The 20241-nt window shown below is 46.5% G+C and overlaps 1 protein-coding gene across 1 annotated transcript in view; it reads right to left on the bottom strand.

Moving 5' to 3' along the window:
• ST8SIA6 (ST8 alpha-N-acetyl-neuraminide alpha-2,8-sialyltransferase 6) overlaps nucleotides 1-15956 on the bottom strand; it is a 104267-nt gene extending 88311 nt beyond the window's left edge. The window contains 3 exon segments of the mRNA XM_037837381.1: nucleotides 15137-15235; nucleotides 15855-15910; nucleotides 15912-15956. Of these exon segments, the coding sequence (XP_037693309.1) occupies nucleotides 15137-15235; nucleotides 15855-15910; nucleotides 15912-15956 (200 nt within the window).
• Nucleotides 15957-20241: the final 4285 nt, after the last annotated feature.

Consider the following 20241-nt stretch of genomic DNA (forward strand, 5'->3'; position numbering starts at 1 on the left):
CAGTGCCATTTTGGAAGTCCCACCTCGAAATATGTTAGTTAATTTAATTCAGTTTCATTTAAAAGAATTTGTCACACTCAATAAAAACACATTTATGAAAAATTTACCTGAAAGTTCCATGTTGGAAACAATCCCCCAACAACAGCTTTACTCGGATTTTTATTGTTTTCATCAGAAAGATGATGTAAAGCAGTCTTTTCAATGTAATACTTGTCTCATTCTCACCAAAAAATATCCATAAGGAAAATGGAGAAGATCGTAAAGAGTTCAAAATTTTGTAAAATCAAGATTTTTCATTTTTTTTAAGTCAGGTCAGGGTTTGCAGAACCCACAGTGGAATAGTTAACACCTTAATCAAAACTTTTATATGCAGACTTCCTAGCTTAGACTATTCCGTCTCTGTTTACATCTCTTCCAGCAGAAGCACGGAATAAACCGACTGAACTTTTGCTTTAGAAATACAGTTTATCATAGGTACTTATCTAAAGTTACATTTCTACAGAAAGTGTTCACTGCTCTGTGGCTTTTCAAAGCGTTTTCACAACCACACAGAAGCCAAGGTTCTAGCAGGGACAGCAGAGGATGTGATAAGGAATCTCTAAATCTTTCATTTAAAAAAATTCTCTGAGGCGCAAACATCATGAGGCATTGTGCCTGCTTGTTCAAATGCTTTCTTAGTGTTTGTTGTCCCTCAGAGAAATGACTGCAGATATGAATTTTCAACTCTCCAGCTTTGATTCAAATTCCTCCAATTATGATATTTGTTTTACAGACTCTCACACCCAAGTACTGTAAACCCAGGTTCTGTCATCCCTGGTATTTTACAGGGTGTCTATCTTGCAAAGCAATATGGTCAAGTGTACTCTGGAAACCTGGTTGGATCATCCTCACCGGGCACGGGACTCAAGCCCGATGTGCTGGGCTCCCAGATGACGGTGGGGTGTGGGGGCGAGAGGCGTAGGCGAGGCAGGGGCATCACGAACCAGCCCCCCGTGGAGGAGAGACTAGCTCCCCAGACGGAGAAAGCGTGCGTGTGCTGGTGCCCTCCAAACGAACGCAAGGCTGGATGAATCCCCACATCAAAAATACTAACGTGCCCACAACTGTACACACACATAGTAGAGCTCTGCCGACCAACGGGAACATGAAGGGTTTGCGGCACGTCCTGAAACAACAGATGCCAAGTGTATTGCACAACACAGGCTACAGCCGTGGAAGGTACGTTCCAAGCCCAGAATGGCGGGCACACATATGACCCACAAGGCAAGGGAAAAATGGAAAATATTCTCCAAAAGAATCTACAGAATATTGCATATATCCTCAGGCATATAAAAAATGGAATATATTCTCAGAAAGAATCTATAGGATATTGACTATATTCTTTTGTAAGTGAAAAATGGAATACATTCTCAGAAAGAATCTATGGAATATTGCATATATCCTCAGGCATATAAAAAATGGAATATATTCTCTAAAAGAATCTATGGGATATTGACTATATTTTCTGGTGAGAGAAAAATGGAATACATTCTCAAAGGAATCTGGAGAATACTGAATATCCCCTCTGAAGACAGCTTGGGAAAGTATCTTGTATTCCACCTGAGGTTCCAACAAGTGGGAAAGTTTACTAATTTTCAAAATGAAAGGCTCTCTTTACAACCTCAACTTCTTTGGATGCTATGGTCTAAAAATTATACGTGAGAGGATTTCAGTGCATTTCATGATAACTAACAAGTTACCAGATTATTTTATGATAATTTCACAAGCAATGTTATACCCTATAAAATTATCTTTGGAGATAATTATGCCCAAAGATATGAATTTTCCCAAGAATTACTGACTGATTATCTACCGGGAGTATTAACCATTCTTAGTACTTGGTCAAACAAAATAGGGCGTATTTGCCCTGAATGTTTTTCTGATGTAAAGTGTAGGTGAGTTGGGCTCAACTGCCCCGGAGAAGCTGAGGTCCTAAACGTGGACTGATAAATAGGCTACGCCGTGACCATCTTCTCCACGGGAAAAGCTACACTTTACATCAGAAGCTGCCAGCAGCGGGTGCCAAGTCCCAGCCCGGCCCGATCCTCCTCGCACTGGACCAGAGGAGCCGGTGGCAGGTCCCGTGGCAGGTAAGGGGAAGGGGCTGCTTCCTTCCAGAGCTCAACTGTTAACGTTATAAAGCCATGCTGAGGCAATGGGGGGAGCTCCTGGGGTTCAGGCCCCCCTCATGCCCTTCCTGGGCTGGCACAAATCCCAGTGATCAGAGACCCAGGATGCAAGCGCTACTGCCAGTGCCCAGGACCAAGCTAGAGGCCCAGCATCTGAAAACCCAAATCAAAATGGTGCCGGGTGGGCCAGCAGCTCGCGGCACCAGCCTTCCTTCCCGAGCGAGCCACACGTGGGGGGCAGGTGGCTCGGCGTCCACCCCAGGCCCATGGCCGGCAGAGGCCTCGTTGGGGCTGAACCTACAAGTCATGGAGCCCAGGAAAGGGCTCTGTCCAACGGGGGACAATGCTGCTCTCCAGACGCAAATTCACACCTTTCAAAGAGATTTACTCCAAGAAACAAAAGGAGTCTTCTAAGAGTATTTGTTTTGTGTTCTCAATAAAATACAAGAAAGCAAGAAATAAGGACTGGAAGGTGAGATTTAGAAGATTCCTAAGATGTAAACTGGTATGAAAAGGTACAGACCAAAATAAGAAAGAAATTTGCGAAGATAAAAATGTAATAGATCTACTGTCCCAGACACAGAGAAACAGGGAACTGACACAACAGAAAATTAATGTGATAACGTGGAGGAAAATCTTGAAGGCAGCCCAGAGGGCAGCGGAAAACAGAGACGCTGCTGTGAGCGGGCAGCGGGCAGAGGGAGGGCACAGCCTGTCGCCACGGCCGAGACCCAGAGCACTGAATCAGCCAGTGTGCTGCCAGCGCGCTCTCCTCGGTATAAAAACCACCGGCCTGGGGACAGGGAAGGCTGACTACTTCCCAAGCAAACTTAATCCAAAGAGGCTTCTGCACGGGCAGCCCACGTGAATTCAGAAAATTTTAAGCATCAAGATTAAAGCATCGTGAGGATCCAGCCACACGAGGAATGAAACAGGTTGCTTTGGAAGAAACTGAAGTGAGACTGACTGCATTTCTCTTTCGGAGCCTAAAACTCAGGAAATGGAGAACAAGGCTGCAAAGTTAGAGGAAGAGAAAGGGGTGCTGTCATCCAGTGTTTCAGCATCCAGCTACCCGCAAATAGCTACAGATTCAGAAAGACCATCGTACACATTCCCAGGCTGAAAATGTCACGGGAAGGCTCCTGCAGCCGACTGAGAGATGAATAAAAATAAAGAGCTAAGGAAATGGGGAGGAGATCATTTAAAAAGACAAATACCAAGCACTGGAAAGGGGATCTAAGCAGTATTTCTAGATTTGTAACCAATAACTTAATTCAAATAAAAATAATTCTCAAGGAGAAAGTACATAATAGAATAACAATACTTTAATAAATTTAATAAATTTGCTACGTGCCAAAAGAAACTGCAGATGGAATCAAGGTTTAAATGTTCCCAAAGGGAGTCTGGCTGCTCATCTCAGGAGAGCAAACCCACATGTTCAAACGCAGATTGATCAAGAAAAGTGGATATAAGGGTGTGTCTACAGAAAGATCAAATAACTACAAACACTAGTAAATGGCAGATAAACTAGTAAATCAATTTTAATGTATAGAAGATAAAAGTTTCATAACTTTGATGTAAGTCAATAAGAAAATTTAATACCCTGATAGAAACATAGACAAGGCTTTGAAAATCCAATTTAGAAAAGAAAAATGTATAAATAGCCAGAAAATATCTTAAAAATAAACATAATATATAACAAATAAACGTAAATTAAGACATTCATAAAATACAATCTCTCAAATTAGAAAACATGAAAAAATTCTAATACATACTACTGGCAAGAGTTTGAGCTGTGGTTATTCTCCAAGATCGCTAAGAGAGGTAACAGTGGAGCAACTAATGTGATGACTGTTGGGCAAGTAAGAGCAATACTTCAAAATTTCATGTGTCTTTTTATCCAGTCCCCTATACCTCTGGGAATTTATCTGGATAATCAGGAGTGTGTGCAAGGATGTAAGGCTATTCATATAGAATATAAATCAACATAAGAAATAATCCATGTGTCCAAAAGGAAAGAATAAATTATGATATATTCACACATTCATATACCATGCTCTAAAAATTATGCTGTAGGAGAACACTAATGGCATGGAGAAAGTTTCAGATGTTACTAGAGGAGCACTTAAAAATGTTTAAGTAATATTACTAATGCATGCCAAACTACGCACAGCATTCCTGCATATGCACGGGGAGGTTACCAAAATAGAAACAGCTGCACCTCTTTGGTGTTGAAACGACAGACAATTTTCCTTTTCACGGTACGGTAAACACCTGTAATAACCCTCTCTGCACAGTGTGACTTGGCTTTGCTCTCCTGCCCTCTGCCTGGCCAGTCCTACAATGGGGGCCACAGGGAGTGGGGAGAGGACATTTAAGGGCAGGGCTGGCCTCTAAGAAACAGGGAGTTGAGGTGGACCCATCAAGAGGTGGGCCGTGGACAGGCACCAGCTGACCGGGACATTTGTGGAACTGCTGCTGGTTCTGCTGCTGCTGCCTGGGAAGTCCCAGCCGGCCGCAGGCTCCTGAGGACCCCCTGGAGAATTGGGCCAGAATGCACAACTGCCACCAAAAAGCACCAAACTGCAGCCAGCACTGGATTGTCCCATGGAGGGAGCCTGGGACTCCAAGAGAGTGACTTCACAGGTTTGCTCTGGCCATGTCATCAGCACCATAATAATTCAACCCCACATTTCTAATTACTAAATATTTGGGAATTTAATGCTTTATGGAAGGGTTTTATTGGATTTCTTTCATGGTCAATAACAAAATCAATATTGTTTAAGAAAAAATATTAAATTAATATTTAAGAAAAAATATTTCAAGCACATAGAAATGTAAAAGTATTCTAAATAGCTAAATAGCTATGAGAATAAAGCAAAAAATTAATTTCTAATATATTTAGAATATATTTTGAAAAATCAGAGCACTATGTATCCAAACATAAGGAATGAGCCCAAAGCTGCATTAACAGGAAAATTCATAGCATAAAATATTTTTGTTATAAAGAAAAAGGGAAAAATCACACAATACATTAAACATCCACTTCAAGATGTTAAGTTGGAAAAAAAGAATGAAATTTCAAAAGATAAATGTAGCACAAAGGCCATAGAACATGGATAAATAAATAAAAGAGCTGGTTAACACTGACAGACTTTGACAAATCTTCTTAGAAAGACAAAATGCATTATAACAGATCATAGTTTGAAAAATCATTTGTATACTTTTCTCTTTTGTCTTTCTGAGTGCATGATGCTTCCCTAGCTGTCTTGAGGCATCCACTGGGGAAGGATGGAGAGATTAAGGTATTGTACTGAGGGGAGGTGGGGCAAGTTGGCGGCATAGGGAGGTGTGGAATTTAGTTAGTCCTCTAGTAAACAGCCAGGAACAGCTAGAAAATAGTCTGTAACAACTGATGGGGGGACATCTGTGACTGGACATCATACACAAGTCTGGAATGGGTGGAACAGCTGAGCTCGCAGCATAGAACTGTAAGTAAAGCTCCCCAAACAGTGGAGCTGGTGCCCCTCTCCCACTGGCATGTCAGGCTGAGTTGCAAAACTTTACTGTGGGAAAAAGAAGCAGTCACAGCCGGGAGCAAGGGAATGTAGCTCAACCAAGTAGGTTTTAATTAGCAAGTTTGGATGAATGAATACATGCTATGAGCACAGATAAACCCAGTACAAGCAGGAAAGGAACCTGGAGGTTTATACTGGCAGAGAGGAGGCAGGGTTGATGGGAAAAAATACATAAATAAATAAAAACCAAGGCTTTTGGAGTCCACTGAGATCAGAATACTGGAAAAGGGCTGTGTCCCAAGTAAAGGGGCACACAGAACCAGGTACCAGCTGCGGTTCTTGCCTGGTGAACTGCAGGGCTGGGGACTGGCTCTGAAAATAGAGACTTCTTTTTTCCTCTTTTTTTTTTCTCCCATTCTAAGTACTTCAATAGAGAAAGCCTAAGCCATTTTCAGTTCTCAGCACTGACTGAGTCAAAGATGGAGTTAAGATAGGGAGTCAAAGGAAGAACTCAAGTGTAGGAGACACTTCCCTAAAGGGCTTATCTTCCCTAAGAAAAGGGGGGTGGGGTGGGGTGGGGCCCAGCTCAAGTGACTTCCCTCCCTCAGAGAACTCAGATCCCATGGCCTGGGGGGAAAAACAGAAACAGCTTAAGCTTGGCTCCTGGCACCCTCAGCCCTGGGCCAGGACAGGGTTCACTGAGAATTAAATGTACCACACCTCTTTATGCTGGTGGGGAACTGCGGGCTGACAAGCACAACCTGCTGGGCAGCACAGGAAAAGCACAGAGTCTAGAGGCCTCACAGAAAATTCTGCCAACCTGCTGGGTCTCATCCTCAGGGAAACCTAATACTGATTACAGCCTCCTCCTGACACCTGGGCCCATCTGGTCTGGGAAAATCTGATCAGGATAATCAAGGAAATCAGAAGCCTAGAAAACAGAAAATTACAGATCACACTAGGAAAAGTGAAAATATGGCCAAGTCAAAGGAACAAACTTGCACTTCAACTGAGACACAGGAATTAAAACAGCTGATTATTAATCAAACAAGTCTCCAAAATCAATTCAAAAATCAAATCAACGAGTTGAGGGAAGATATGGCAAAAGAGATAAAGGATATAAAGAAGACATTGGGAAAACATAAGCAAGAGCTCCAAAGTTTGAAGAAACAATTGGCAGAACTTATGGGAATGAAAGGCACAACAGAAGAGATTAAAAACACAATGGATATATACAACAGAAGACAGGATTCAGGAACTGGAGGACAGGACAGCTGAAATCCTACACACAGAATAACAGATAGGGAAAAGAATGGAAAAAATATGAGCAGGGTCTCAGGGAACGGAATGACAACATAAAGCACACAAATATATGTGTCATGGGTGTCCCAGAAGGAGAAGAGAAGGGAAAGGGGGCAGAAAGAATAGTGGCAGAAATAATCACTGGAAATTTCCCATCTGTTATGAAAGACATAAAATCACAGATCCAAGAAGCTCAGCATACCCCTAACAGAATAGATCTGAGTAGACCTACTCTAACACACTTAATAATCATATTACCAGATGTCAAAGACAAAGAGAGAATTCTGAAAGCAGCAAGAGAAAAGCAATCCACCACATAGAAAAGAAGCTTGATAAGATTATGTACAGATTTCTCAGTAGAAACCATGGAGGCAAGAAGGCAATGGTATGATATATTTAAGATACTGAAAGAAAAAAACTGCCAACCAAGAATTCTATATCTGGCAAAACTGTCCTTAAAAAATGAGGGAGAGTTTAAAATATTTTCAGACAAACAGACACTGAGAGAGCTGGTGAACAAGATTCCTGCTCTATAAGAAACACTAAAGGGAGCACTACAGGCCAATAGGAAAAGATAGGAGAGAGCAGTTTGGAGAAGAGTGTAGAAATGAAGACTATCAGTAAGGGTAAAAAAGGGAGAGAGAGGAAAAAATAAAAATAAAAATGAGATATAACATATAAAATCCAAAAGACAAAATGGTAGACAACAAACATTATGTTATGTGAAATTATCCAGAAACAAAAGGACAGATACTGTATGGTGTCACTAATATGCACTAACATTGATGAGTGAAATTTGAGAGTTGAGAACACAGGTAATCAGGAGATAGAAAGAGGTTGGAGATCAGGCATTTGATGCTGAAGGAGTACAGAAGGTTCAACAGGATTGGTTGTATAGATCCAGAAATGGAATGGATAGCATAATAGTGTGTGATGGTAACACAATATTGTAAGTACTCTGAACAAAGATGAGTGTGAGTACAGTTGAAAGAGGAAGGACAGGGGCATGTATTCCACCAGAAGGAAAGACAGAAGGTAAAGACTGGGTTGTATAACTTAGTGAAAACTAGAGTGGTAAACGATGGTGATTAAATGTAAAAATATAAGAATGTTTTTAAATGAGGGAGAACAAATGAATGTCAACGTTGCAAGGTGTTGAAAACAGGGTGGTATGGGGAAAAATACAATCAATGCAAACTACATTCCATAGTTAAGATAACATTGTAAGATGCTTCCATTAATTGTAACAAAGGCAATATACCAAAGCTAAATGTTTATAAGACGGGGATACAAGGGAGCGATACGAGATTCTTGGCTGTGGGGATGTTGTCTGACCTTTTCATTGTATTTCATTTTAATTTTTCTTCTCTCTTTTATATTTTTATTTTTCCTTTTTTTTCTCCTTTTCCTCTTTCTTTGGGGAAGAGATGGAAATGTCCTCATATAGACTGTGGTAGTAAATGCATAATTATTTGATTATACTGATAATCATTGATTGTTTACTTAGGGTGGATTGTATGGTGTATGAATAAAACTGTTAAAAAATAAATAGAGGGATACAAGTGCTGGAAGAACTGTGGAGACAGGGATGTACCAATGCACTGTTGGTGGGGAAGCAGAATGGCATAGCCCAGCAGGAGGGCAGTGTGTGGTTCCACAGGAAGCTAACTATGGGGTTGCCATATGGTCCTGCAACCCTGTTATTGGGTATGTACTTGGAAGAACTGAGAGCAGGGACATGAGTGGACATTACATGCTGGTGTCTATGGCGGCCATATTCATGATTCACAATGGATGGAGGTGGCCTAAGGGTGCATCAGCTGATGAATGGAAGGCTGAACTGTGGTGTGTACATACAATGGAATACTGAGTAGTGGCAAGAAGAAATGAAGTTGTGAGGTGTGCAACTAGGTGTATGGACCTTGAGGACAGTATGTTGAGTGAAATAAAAAAGATTCAAAAAGACAAACTGCGGTCGGGGTTACTGCTTCTAGGGGGAGTGGCGGCCGGTAGCCGAGCCCTCAGCTCTCGGGGCTGCTTAAAGGGTACCGGCGGCGGGGGCTCTTTCCCGGAGGCGAGGGCGAGGCGGAGGACGTTGGCCAGAGTCCTCGGCGAGAGGCGTGCAAGGAGGGCGGCGATAAGGACAAAAACACTCTTCATCCAGTAGGGGTATGCGCCAAAGAGAGATTTATTCAGGGGTGATTACAGGTTATATAGGCTGGTAAGAGGGGCAGGGCTGGAAAGGAGGTGAAGTAGCCTAAAATGGCAATATTGAAGGGAGAGGGGCTAGGATTGGTTCTGAGAGGACGCAGGAGCCTTTGCAGCGGGCGGGGGTTGTTCTGGCCACGGTGCATGCGCGCTGGCGGTGGCAGGAGTGGCCTTGGCACCAGGGAGCGAGTGGGTAAGATAAGGAAGTGGGGAAAGGGCAGTTGGGAGAAAGGCGGTTTCCTCCGGCAAGCCTCCCCTGCCAGTGGCATTTTGGGTGAGGAAAAGGGAGCTGCCTTGACCTCGCTCCTCAGGCTCGGGGGGGCTGCAGAGGGCACTCACGCCCGTACCTACTACCCTCCCCAGGGGGTGATATCAAGTCCCCTGGCCCAGGCCTGGTAAGTCGAGGCACAAGCTCAGTCCCCGCAACAAACATTATAATGCCTCACTAATATGGACTAACTATAATGTGCAAACTCTGAGAACTGAATCTGAGAGCATAGGTTATCAGGGAAAGGCTTATGGTAAAGGTTCCTATATTGTAAGCTCTTACAGCAGTCACATCCATTCATGAGTTTTGACAATTATTTCTAAATTTTGAGATGCTGAGCAGTTTGTGTATAACCTGGTCAGTCCCTGTAACGTCAGGTATCTGTGTGACACCTGAGACTCAGAGCCAGGTTTCAGCAGCTATGAATGTCGGCATTACCCCATACAGAAAATGTTAAAAAAAGCTGAAAAAGAGATCAGACTTCAATTAGAGACATGAATAAAACTGACTTGGTTGAGACTGAGGTAAATGAGATTAAAGGGTAAAGGATGATATTGGCTGTGTTTTAAAACCTCAACTTCCATGTGAGACCAAAGGAAGAGATGTTTATTTGATGCAAAATCTATACTTTCTGTAGTATGCTATATAATTTAACTTGTGTGGTCAGTTTATTCAAACACCATAATTACATGGAACCTTGAATAGGGGGTGAGATGTGGTTTGTTTGTACAGGTTAGTGTGAAGCCCCAATACATCCCAGAGTAATTTAGGCAGAGAATAAAAAGTATTTGCAAAGACCCCTTGAGGGCCTGGGGAAAAATGTGGAAACATTAAACTTCCCCACCTGGGGAATTCCTGATATTTTCACAAGCATTGGGGACCACCATTGTAGTAGGCCAAGTCCTCAACCTTGGGGCTTGCCCTTATAAAGCTTGTTGCTTCAAAGGAGAGGCTAAGCTTACTTAAAATGATGCCTAAGAGTCTCCCCCAGAGAACCTCTTTTGTTGCTCAGATGGGGCCCCCCCTCTCTCTAAGCCAACTCTGCAGGTGAACTCACTGTCCTCCCCCATGTGGGACATGACTCCCAGGGGTGTGAATCTCCCTGGTAATGTGGGACATGACTCCTGGGGATGAGCCTGGACCTAGCATTGTGGGTTTGAGAACATTTTCTTAACCAAAAGGGAGAAAAGAAATGAAACAAAATAAAGTTTCAGTGGCTCAGAGATTTCAAGTGGAGTCGAGAGGAAATTCTGGAGGTTATTCTCATGCATTATATAGATATCCCTTCTTAGTTTTAGTGTACTAGAATAACTAGAAGGAAATTCCTGAAACTGTTAAACTGCAATTCAGTATCCCTGATTCCTGAAGATGATCATATAACTATATAGCTTATATGGTGTGACTGTGTGATTGTGAAAAGCATGTGGCTCACACTCCCTTTATCCAGTGTATGGACAAATGAGTAGAAAAATGAGGACAAAAAGTAAATGAATAATGGAGGGCGAGGAGTATGAGATGTTTTGAGTGCTCTTTTTTACTTTTGTTTTTATTTTTATTCTTATTCTTATTTTTTGGAGTAATGAAAACGTTCAAAAAATTGATTGCGGCGATGAATGTGCAACTATGTGATGATACTGTGAACAACTCACTGTACACTTTGGATGATTGTATGGTATGTGAATATATCTCAATAAAATTGTCTTTAAAACGATATTGCATTGAAAGAAAGAAGAGAGGAATGAAAAGGTAGTATTCAGCTTTAGACAACATCGGATTCGGTATGGCAGAGAGATTTTCCAAATTCCTTCATTCTCCCTCTTCATCGTATTAGTCACCTCACCTGGAGGATGCAACTCCCTGCTCAAAGATGACCACCAAGGCTCGGGTTTGAGGCAGGCCCAGAAGTTCCAGGCAGGGGAAAGCCTGAGCATTTCTGGCCTAGAATATCTGGGGAGGAGAGAAAGAAAGGAAGGGGTGCGCACCTGCTTGGAGAGAGAAAGGGTGGGGGACGACAGGGCAGAGGGGGCTTTGCCCCTCCCCCAGTCAGGACTCTGGCACTAGCTCACCTCCCAGAGTCCCTCACCCTGAAATTACCTTAGAGCAGGGTCACATCTACCTGCTGGGCAAGCAGCAGGAGCCCTGGTATTTAACATCCTGGATCCACCCTTGGTCGATCTCATCTGCTTGGAAAGGGCCAGAGGAGCTGGGAGGCGGGCTGTGGCACTATTCCAGCTATAACTAGTGGGGACCTAGGCAGGACCAAGAGGAAGCCCCCCCAGACCCCCGAGGGGCCGACAGCATCCTTGGGAGCCCCAGTAAGGCCAAGACGGCCGGAGCGCACCAGCAGGAGCAGCACCGAGGAGGTGAGACGGCACAAGCAGCCGATTCCATAATTGGGCCAACAGAGCGCGAGCCAGCACCCAGGCAGGGGGTGACATGGCCCTGGAGATGGCAGGGGTCACAGGGTACCATGGCTACAAGCCCCACATCTAAATCCACCCCCTCTTTCACCCTCTCCCGTATACCTGGATGCCATCAGAGAAGCAAGAGGCTGGGGGATGTGACTCAAAGGGACTTATCTGACACAGCTCAACTATGCAGACAGATACAGACAGAAAGGAAAGCAGAGTTCACCAGGCTGGGAGGGGCAGGGGCAGGGGGGAGTTGATGCATCATGAGGGCAGGGTTTCTGTTTGGGGAGATGGGAAAGTTCTAGCAGGGATGGTGGTGAGGAAACTGCAACACAGCGAATGTGATGAATCCCACTGAATGGCAAGCCTGGGAGTGGCTGAGGTGGGAAAGTTTATGTGGTATAAATACTTCCACAACTAAAGAGACAATGACAATGAAATGCAATACGTGATCCTGGACTGGATGTGACAATGGAGGGGAAAAGGCCCAGAAGGACATTATTGGGACATATGAGAAGCTAAAACATAGACTATGAACTTTATATCAATGTTAAAGCTCTTGAGAACTTGAAAACTGCTCTTACAGAGGCTACATAAATGAAAACCCTTGTGCTCAGGAAATGTATGTGCAAGAATGTGTTCCAGGGCATGATGTACAGAACCTACTCTCAAATGTCCAGACAGTGAGAGAGACGGGGAGGCAGGCGGGCAGACAGGCAGGTGGGCAGGTGGGTAGACAGGCAGGCAGGCAGATGGGCAGGCAGACAGGCAGACAGGCAGACAGGCAGGCAGGCAGACGGACAGGCAGGCAGGCAGACAGACAGGCAGGCAGGCAGAGGGACAGGCAGGCAGACAGATGGGCAGGCAGGTGGGCAGATAGGCAGACAGGCAGGCAGACAGGCAGATAAATGATGTGGCAAATGTTGTAAAATGTTAAAATTGGTGGGCAGGTATCCGGGTGGGGGTATGCTGAAGTTCTCTGTAAGGGTTTTGCATTATCTTTGCAACTGTTTTGTAAGTTGGAAATTATTTCAAAATAAAAGATTTAAGAAGAAAAAAAAAGAGCGAGACAGTGAGAGCGATCTGAGACTGAGTGTTCCCAGAGAGAGGAAATATTACAGAAAGAGTTGCTTAATTTGTCACAGTCACAGCTGACTAAGCTTTACCCTGGATCAAGCAATTTGATCTCTCTCTTACACACACACGCACACACACCCCGCCCCAAAAGGCAGCTCAGCAGGGAGATGAGGAACGTGGGGTTCTGGATCTGCAAGGCCTGCGTCTGACTTCTGCTTCCACAGTTTGTCAACTGTAGGCAATTAACTTCATCTCTCTGTGCCTCAGTTTCCCCATCTACAAAATGGGCTAACAGCCTCTGTCCCCTTGAGATCGGTGGCTGGCCTGAAGACAGGGACCCCAGGGGCTAGGGGTCACCATCCCCATCTGCAGCTTTACCTGGGTGGGGAGCTTATGGGGGTGAAGAGACCAGCCACAGAAAAGCAGAGAAATCACAACCTGTCTACACAACCAAGTAGTATGGTGGATGAAAATTGGTAGTCTAGCAAGACAAATAATCAAAATCATAAATGATAAAGGGGATAGCAAACAGATCCAAAGACAAGGAGTTTTAAAAACAGCAGAATGGTAATCAATTTTTAAAAATCTTAATAAAGTGGCCCACGTGCAGAAAAAAAAAATATGAATTATCTATGTTATCTCAAGACATACGACAAATAGAAAAGAAGTATGTAGAAAGAAACTGAAAAATTAATCAAAGAATTACCTCCGAAGAGGCCTAGAACCAGATAATTAGAGCATCCTTCACGCTTTCCCAAAGGGGCCACCCCAGCTGGTACAGTGGCCCCAGGCCTTGGGAAAGCGTGGCACACCCCCGCTCACCATTAAAGCCAGGCTACCTACGGTGTGCAAACCTGCAGACATGAAGCCGCGGAGCAATAGTCTTCCCTAAAGCTTTTGCGGCTGGGGATTTCCTTATGCAACCAGAAGGTTGTGTGGGGGTGTGTGTGTTGGGGGGGGGGTGTCCCCAGAGACGAGAGTACAGAGGCTGCACGGAGTAAAGGGGCTTCAAGAGAGAAGTAGAGGCAAAGAGGCAGGATCCAAGAACCCATAAGTAACATCAACGGGGGCACCACAGAACGGAACATTCTGGGGGAGAAAGGGAAATTGTCTCAATCCATCTAGGAAGAACTGGTAATAACGTGCTTAAAACCTAAAATGTGCCCACTCTTTGCCCTTATAATCCAACTCTTCTCAGTCCATCCTGAGAATTAATTTAAGATGAAGACAACGATTTACATACAAGGAGGGACTTAATGGAATTATTGATAACAAACAGAAAATGAAAACAGGAAACAGCCTAAATGTCAAAAAATGGAAACGGTTAAGTAGATTATTGCACATTCTTGTGATGAATTATGCAACCATGAAAAGCGATGTTTTGAAAAAGATTTAATTACATGTATATGTCTATGATGTTTTGGTGAAAAAGGTGGAACACAAACTGTATATAAAGAATAATCTTAAATATATTTTTAAAATATATGTGTATAGGAAAAACTTCTGTAAGAAAATAGACCAAAATCTTAACATCATATCTGGGTGGTGGAACTCTGAACCCGAGTGAGCACTGTTTCCATTTATATATTTGTCTTATTGCCTAACTATCTGCTCTAAGCATGGATTCCTTTTATGATCAGGAAAAAAAAATTAAACCCAAATAAATATTGCAGGCGCATAAATACTCGCATGAATGAAAAAAGAAAAAATTGTTTCCATTCCACTAAGGACAAACCTTTTCAACACTGTACACAGAATTTCATTCTCCTGAGTCTGAACCCTAAGGCTGGTGCACTTTAAAAGCACAGAAGCAAAAAGCAACTCGCAAAATCCTCTGTGAAGACAGGCTGAGCGGCTCCTCTGGGGGGGTGGGGGGGGTTCCCCAGAGGGAAACGGCGCCGGCTTTAGTGCGGCTGTTTGAGGATCCCGCCGGGTTCAAGAACATCCTCCTTGAGGTTTAAAAGGCAGGTGAGCGAGTGTGAAGGGCCGCGGGCGCGAGCTCACCGTGCACAGTCGCGCGCACACTCCTACACGCCTGCACGCACAGTCTCACGCGCACACACTCACTCCTCGCTCGCTCGGTCCCAAGCAGACCTCCGAGGCGAATCCCGCGGGTGCAGCCACGCTCCGTCCGCCAACCTCCCCGCCGGGTCCCCGTCCCCGCGCCCGCCCGGCGCCCGATACCTGTTGGTGGCGCGCGGCCGCGGGCTGGCGGGGCTCCTGGGCGTCCTCAGGGCCGCGGGGCTGCGGGGGGTGGCCGCCCGGCTTCCCTCCACCACGAGCCTGCATGGCCAGGAAGAAACCGGTCGTGACACCCGGCGGGGCAGACCGCTGGGGGCCGCGGGGCTTCAGGGGGGTGAACGCGGGAGGGGGGCAGCAGGGACCCGACTGGGGAGCCGAGAATGCCGACGGGGACCCGACGGCCGGCCCCGGCAGCGCACGCTGGGGCCCTCGTGGCCCTGCCCGTCCCCTCTGAGCCCCACACGGCACCCGCCGGTCCCAGGGTCGCCTTTCTGCGACCCGCCACCCACCTTTCCGTCAGCAGTCCCTGTCCCCCCCGACTCCCCCGACTACCACCCCCAACCCGCCGCCGCCGGTCAGCCAAAAGTCTGCGCGCCCAAGTTGAGGTGACCAGCAGAGGGGCCCCGGGAGCCCGGCGCGGTGGGCGCACGGCGGGGTGCGCGCAGGCGGGTAGGGTGGGCGCACGGCGGGGATCCCGGGGCGCACAGCGGGTAGGGTGGGCGCGGGCGGGACAGGAACCCGGCGGGGGTCCCGGGTGCAGGATGGGCTGGGTGGGCGCGGGCGGGACAGCCACCCGGCGGGGCTCCCGGGGCGCACGGCCGGGTGTGCGGAGCGCGGAGGGGGCGCCCGGCGGGCGGGGTGGGCGCGGGCCGGCGGTTACCTGGCGCGGGCGGGCGCGTCGGCCGAGCGCCCGAGCAGGCGCAGCAGCAGCAGCAAGCAGCAAGCTGGCGAGCAGGGCGAGCAGCGCGCCCCCCGGCCGCATCCCTGAGCCACAGGCGCCGCCGCCGCCACCGCGGGGAAGTGCAGCCCTGGCGGCCCCGGCCCGCCGCCGCCACCGCGGCCGCCCACCACGCACACCCCAGGGCGCAGAGCGGCGGCGGCGGGCGTGCCCGGGAGCAGGGGAGCCGCGGCCGCCCTCGCCCCGCCCGCCCGGCGCGCTGCGGAGGATGGTCGCCGAGCCCGCCGAGCTCCTCCCGGGCGCTCCCGGCTCTGCGGGCTCCGGTCGCCAACGCCGCCGCTGCCGCGCGCGCGGGGTCACCTGACCTCCAGGGGCCAGGACATCTCCAGGGCTCGCAAACTCCTGCCGGAAGGCCAAATCCGCGCCTGCCTGCCTGTGCGTGGACTTGTGGAGACACAGTCTCACTCGCCCCTTTCCGCACTGACCCCTGCAGCCTCTCCGCTCCAAGTGCAGCGTGGAGGAGCGGCGGGGCAGCCCACCGGCCCCCGAAGCCCCCAGTCTTTACTCTCTGGCCCTTTACAGAGAGAAGTTCGCTGACCCCTGGCCTCGGTCACTGGGCTCTCGGGTCGCTGCAGGACAGTGGTCGGACGCCGACGTGACAGTCTGGCTCCCCGGCTGCCTGTCCGCGAGGGGCCCTCTCCTCTCCCCCCACGTGCGATCCACAAGCTGCCCAAGCCCCCTGGGCAGCCTCCCCAGGCCTGGTCTCTGACCCTCGAGAGACAATAAGACACAAGGGCCGGGCCAGGTGACTGCCACCCCCTCCCCCCACCAAGTCTGTGTGGGTCTGAGTTTTCCAAAGGCAGCCCTTGGCCGTCTTGGGCAGGCCAGGATCAAGGCAGTTTGAAGAGGCTCAGACATTGAAAAGCTGTAATGAGTTAACTTTCCAAAGTAAGAAAAATATTATATTTCAGCTGGAGTATCCTAGAGGCAGAAGTTCTTGCCCGAAAGAGGCAGGGTGGGCACCATTTGAGGGGTGATGGGGGGGTCCAGGTAGCTCAACAGGGGCACCTGTCTCCAGAGACGTAGTCACCAAAAACAACAGCATGTCAAGAAGAGCGTTATAACCAGAAATGCAGAGCTGCTTGTTCTATAAAAATATTAAAAATGTTGGATTGAAAACTAATTCAGACTCTGAAGAATGCCCAGGAGCTGAGACAGGAGCTGCAGTTTGAAGATGGCTGGGGAAAGCAGACTTTTGCTCCAGAGAAGCTGAGAGAGGACAAATACCCCAAGAGCAACTGAGAGTGACATTTTGAAGAGGAGCTGTGGCCTAGAGAGGAACGTCTTGGGAGAAAGCCATTTTGAAGCCAGAACTCTGGAGCAGACACCAGCCACGTGCCTTCCCAACTAACAGAGGTTTTCCAGACACCGTTGGCCATCCTCCAGTGAAAGTACCTGATTTTTGATGCATTACCTTGGACATTTTATGGCCTTAAGACTGTAACTGTGTAACCAAATAAACTTCTTTTTATAAAAGCCAAAAAAAAAAAAAGAAAAGAAAAAGAAAACAAATCCGGCATAATAATTGATCAATAAATGTTTAATCAATGAATAAATCATCTAAGAACTAATGCTATGGTTAAAGAGAAAAAGGAGCAAAACATTGAAAATAAATGTGACTGAAAGGTGGTCTCTTTCTGTAGCTCATCACTGCCTTTAAAATACGTACTAATCATTAAAGAAAAAGTTACTTTTATAAGACTGACATTTTTAGGAATCCAGCTGCTTATCTGAGTGCAGTATGATAAAATAATGCTATATTCAGAGAGTGCTAAAATAATATAATAACCCAATGCTCCATATTTGAAAGTTTAAGTCTTCTGTTAGATAAGTAGGATATGTCACAATTATCTGGAAAATGGATAAGTAGTCTGGGCTTGGAAGATATTCTGGATTTTATTTCTCCTGGAGCAGAAGAATCGTGCAGACAACTCATATTGAATACGGTTTGCAGAAAAAATAAAAAGCATTATTGTACCAGCCAGGAAGCTGTAAATTCACCTAATTTACTGAAGTGTAATATTTCTGGGCCCAAGCCAGAGGAGTCAGCCTTCCACTGGGCTCCCCAGCCACCCTTGCTGCAAATGAAGTCACTTTTCATCAAGCCAATGACTGTCAGCAGGGGACTCACAAAGCCCATTTTAATTGGAAAACCAAGTGTAAATTTGCAATGGGAATTCTGAGCCAAGTGTTAAAATTTGACAGTAGGGAAGGTTACTGCAACTTTGTAATTTAAGACTTTGGTAGAATATCATGAATTAGCTTGTTCATCCTTGGGAGACAAAACAACTTGACAAAGACGTGATTTGATTCCTTAAATATTATCAGCCACAATAACAGAAAACTGGTGGACCCTTGGCCTTTAGCAATTTAACCTCCGCATGTTGGTCCGCCAACCCCGAAGCTCTATATTGTGTAAGAATGTGAGATTCTGCTGAGGCCCCGACTCCAAATGCCCCCCGGCAGCCGCCCGAGCTGGCGAGGGGTGTCCCTCCCTCACCTGTCCACTGGCGCACAGTTCACCTTGCAGGTCTTTATTCATTAGCAAGAACGCCTTCACTTTCATAGGAAAGACGGGGAGGTTTTCACATGTGAGAAATGCCTGAGTGATTGAAAATCTCCATGAACGTTGACAAGGTTTACAATTTGGGGTGTAAAGTTATATACAGGGAACAATCAACGTTCAACAAAAACGTGATCTGGGAGAAAGCTAGAAAGGCTCCACGTGTCCATATGCAATCATTTGGGGATCCACAATGATGAATCTCATTATCTAGTGTACGCGCAGGTGGAGCCCCTGAAACGGGGAGAGGAAGGAGAGCCGTGAGAAAAGGAACTTGAGCACCAAAGAGTCCTCTCCTCATGTGGACACGATGTCCCCTTCCCTGTCTAGGAAAGATGGCTCTCGACGTTTCCAGGCTGCTTGACTGGTGTTGCTAATTCTAGAGATTTTGCGGGGAGTGTCGGTCAATGGTACATTTGTAATATTAAACCACTCCTGGGGGAGGAAATTCAGACAAACAGTATAACCAAGGCTGCATGATTTCAATAGATCACAGGTTATAAATAAAATAGAAATAGCCTCAAGAAGTCAACCACTTTGTATAGGGAGTATGTTTTCAAATATATTCTTATTATAGATTTTTGCCCATGACTAATTGAATATAAGAAATTGAGGTGACTCTACGTATAGATTAGTTTTAACATCAATAAGATGGGACACCTAGGATGATATACATACAGTTCCTATATGTATAAGAAATCCAATTTTTAGGATAACAGCAGAAAAAATAAGAGTTATTCACTTCATAAAATATATTTTAACTTATAAAATATTCAAACTTCCAAAACTACTCTTGCTGGAATGGAATTAAAAAATCAAGTCTCTTCTGGGGTCCATAACAGTTTCAAACCAGCACATTCCACCCCCTGGACCCCAGAAAGACATGTTCTTTCCAAATGAAAAATACATTCATTCATCACAATATAGGTAAGTACAAAGTCTTACCAGAATCAGTTACAGGCGTGGTTTGTCCCAAGGCAGCATTATCTTCTGGCTGTGGAACTTAAAATGAGTTATCTTCTTCCAATATACAAAGGAGGGACAGTCATAGGATAAACATTCCAATTGCCATAGGAGAAATTGAAAGGAAAACAGGGGCCACGGTACCCAAACGGTTCCTAAAACCCGCAGGGCAAACTTCATTAGACTTCAAAATATGAGAGTCATTTACAGAACCTCGTTTTATCCTTGGCGCTTGAGAGAGCAGGAGTCCAACCCTTTCCTGCGGTCGCAGTTGATTTATCTGGGGGGGGGGGGGGCGGCCGGTTGCTGAACCCTCGGCTCTCGGCGTTGCTCAGAGGGTACCGGCGGCGGGGGCTCTTTCCCGGAGGCGAGGGCGAGGCGGGGGACTGGGCCCGGTCCCCGGCGGAGGCGTGCAAGGTGTGGAGGGCGGCGAGAAGGAACAGGCAGGACACGGTTCTTTGAGGGTGAAGAAGCCAAGAGCGTTTATCAGGGGTGAGCACAGGTTATATAGGCTGGCATAGAGGGCGGGGGTTGTTACAAGTCAATGCTGAGGGGATAAAGGCTAGGATTGGTTCTGAGAGGGTGCGGAGGTTAGGATTGGTTCTAAGAGAGCACGGAGGTTGTTTGGAAAGGGGCGGGAGTTGCTCCGGTAACGGTGTCTGGCAACAATGTATGCGCACTGGTGGTGATGGGAGTTGCACTGGCAACGGGGAGTGTCCGGGCAAGATAAGGGGGTGGGGAAAAGGCGGTTCCCTCCGGCAAGCCTCCCCTAACGGTGGTATT

Source organism: Choloepus didactylus, chromosome 5 (assembly GCF_015220235.1).
Source record: "Choloepus didactylus isolate mChoDid1 chromosome 5, mChoDid1.pri, whole genome shotgun sequence".
Lineage (NCBI taxonomy): Eukaryota > Metazoa > Chordata > Mammalia > Pilosa > Megalonychidae > Choloepus > Choloepus didactylus.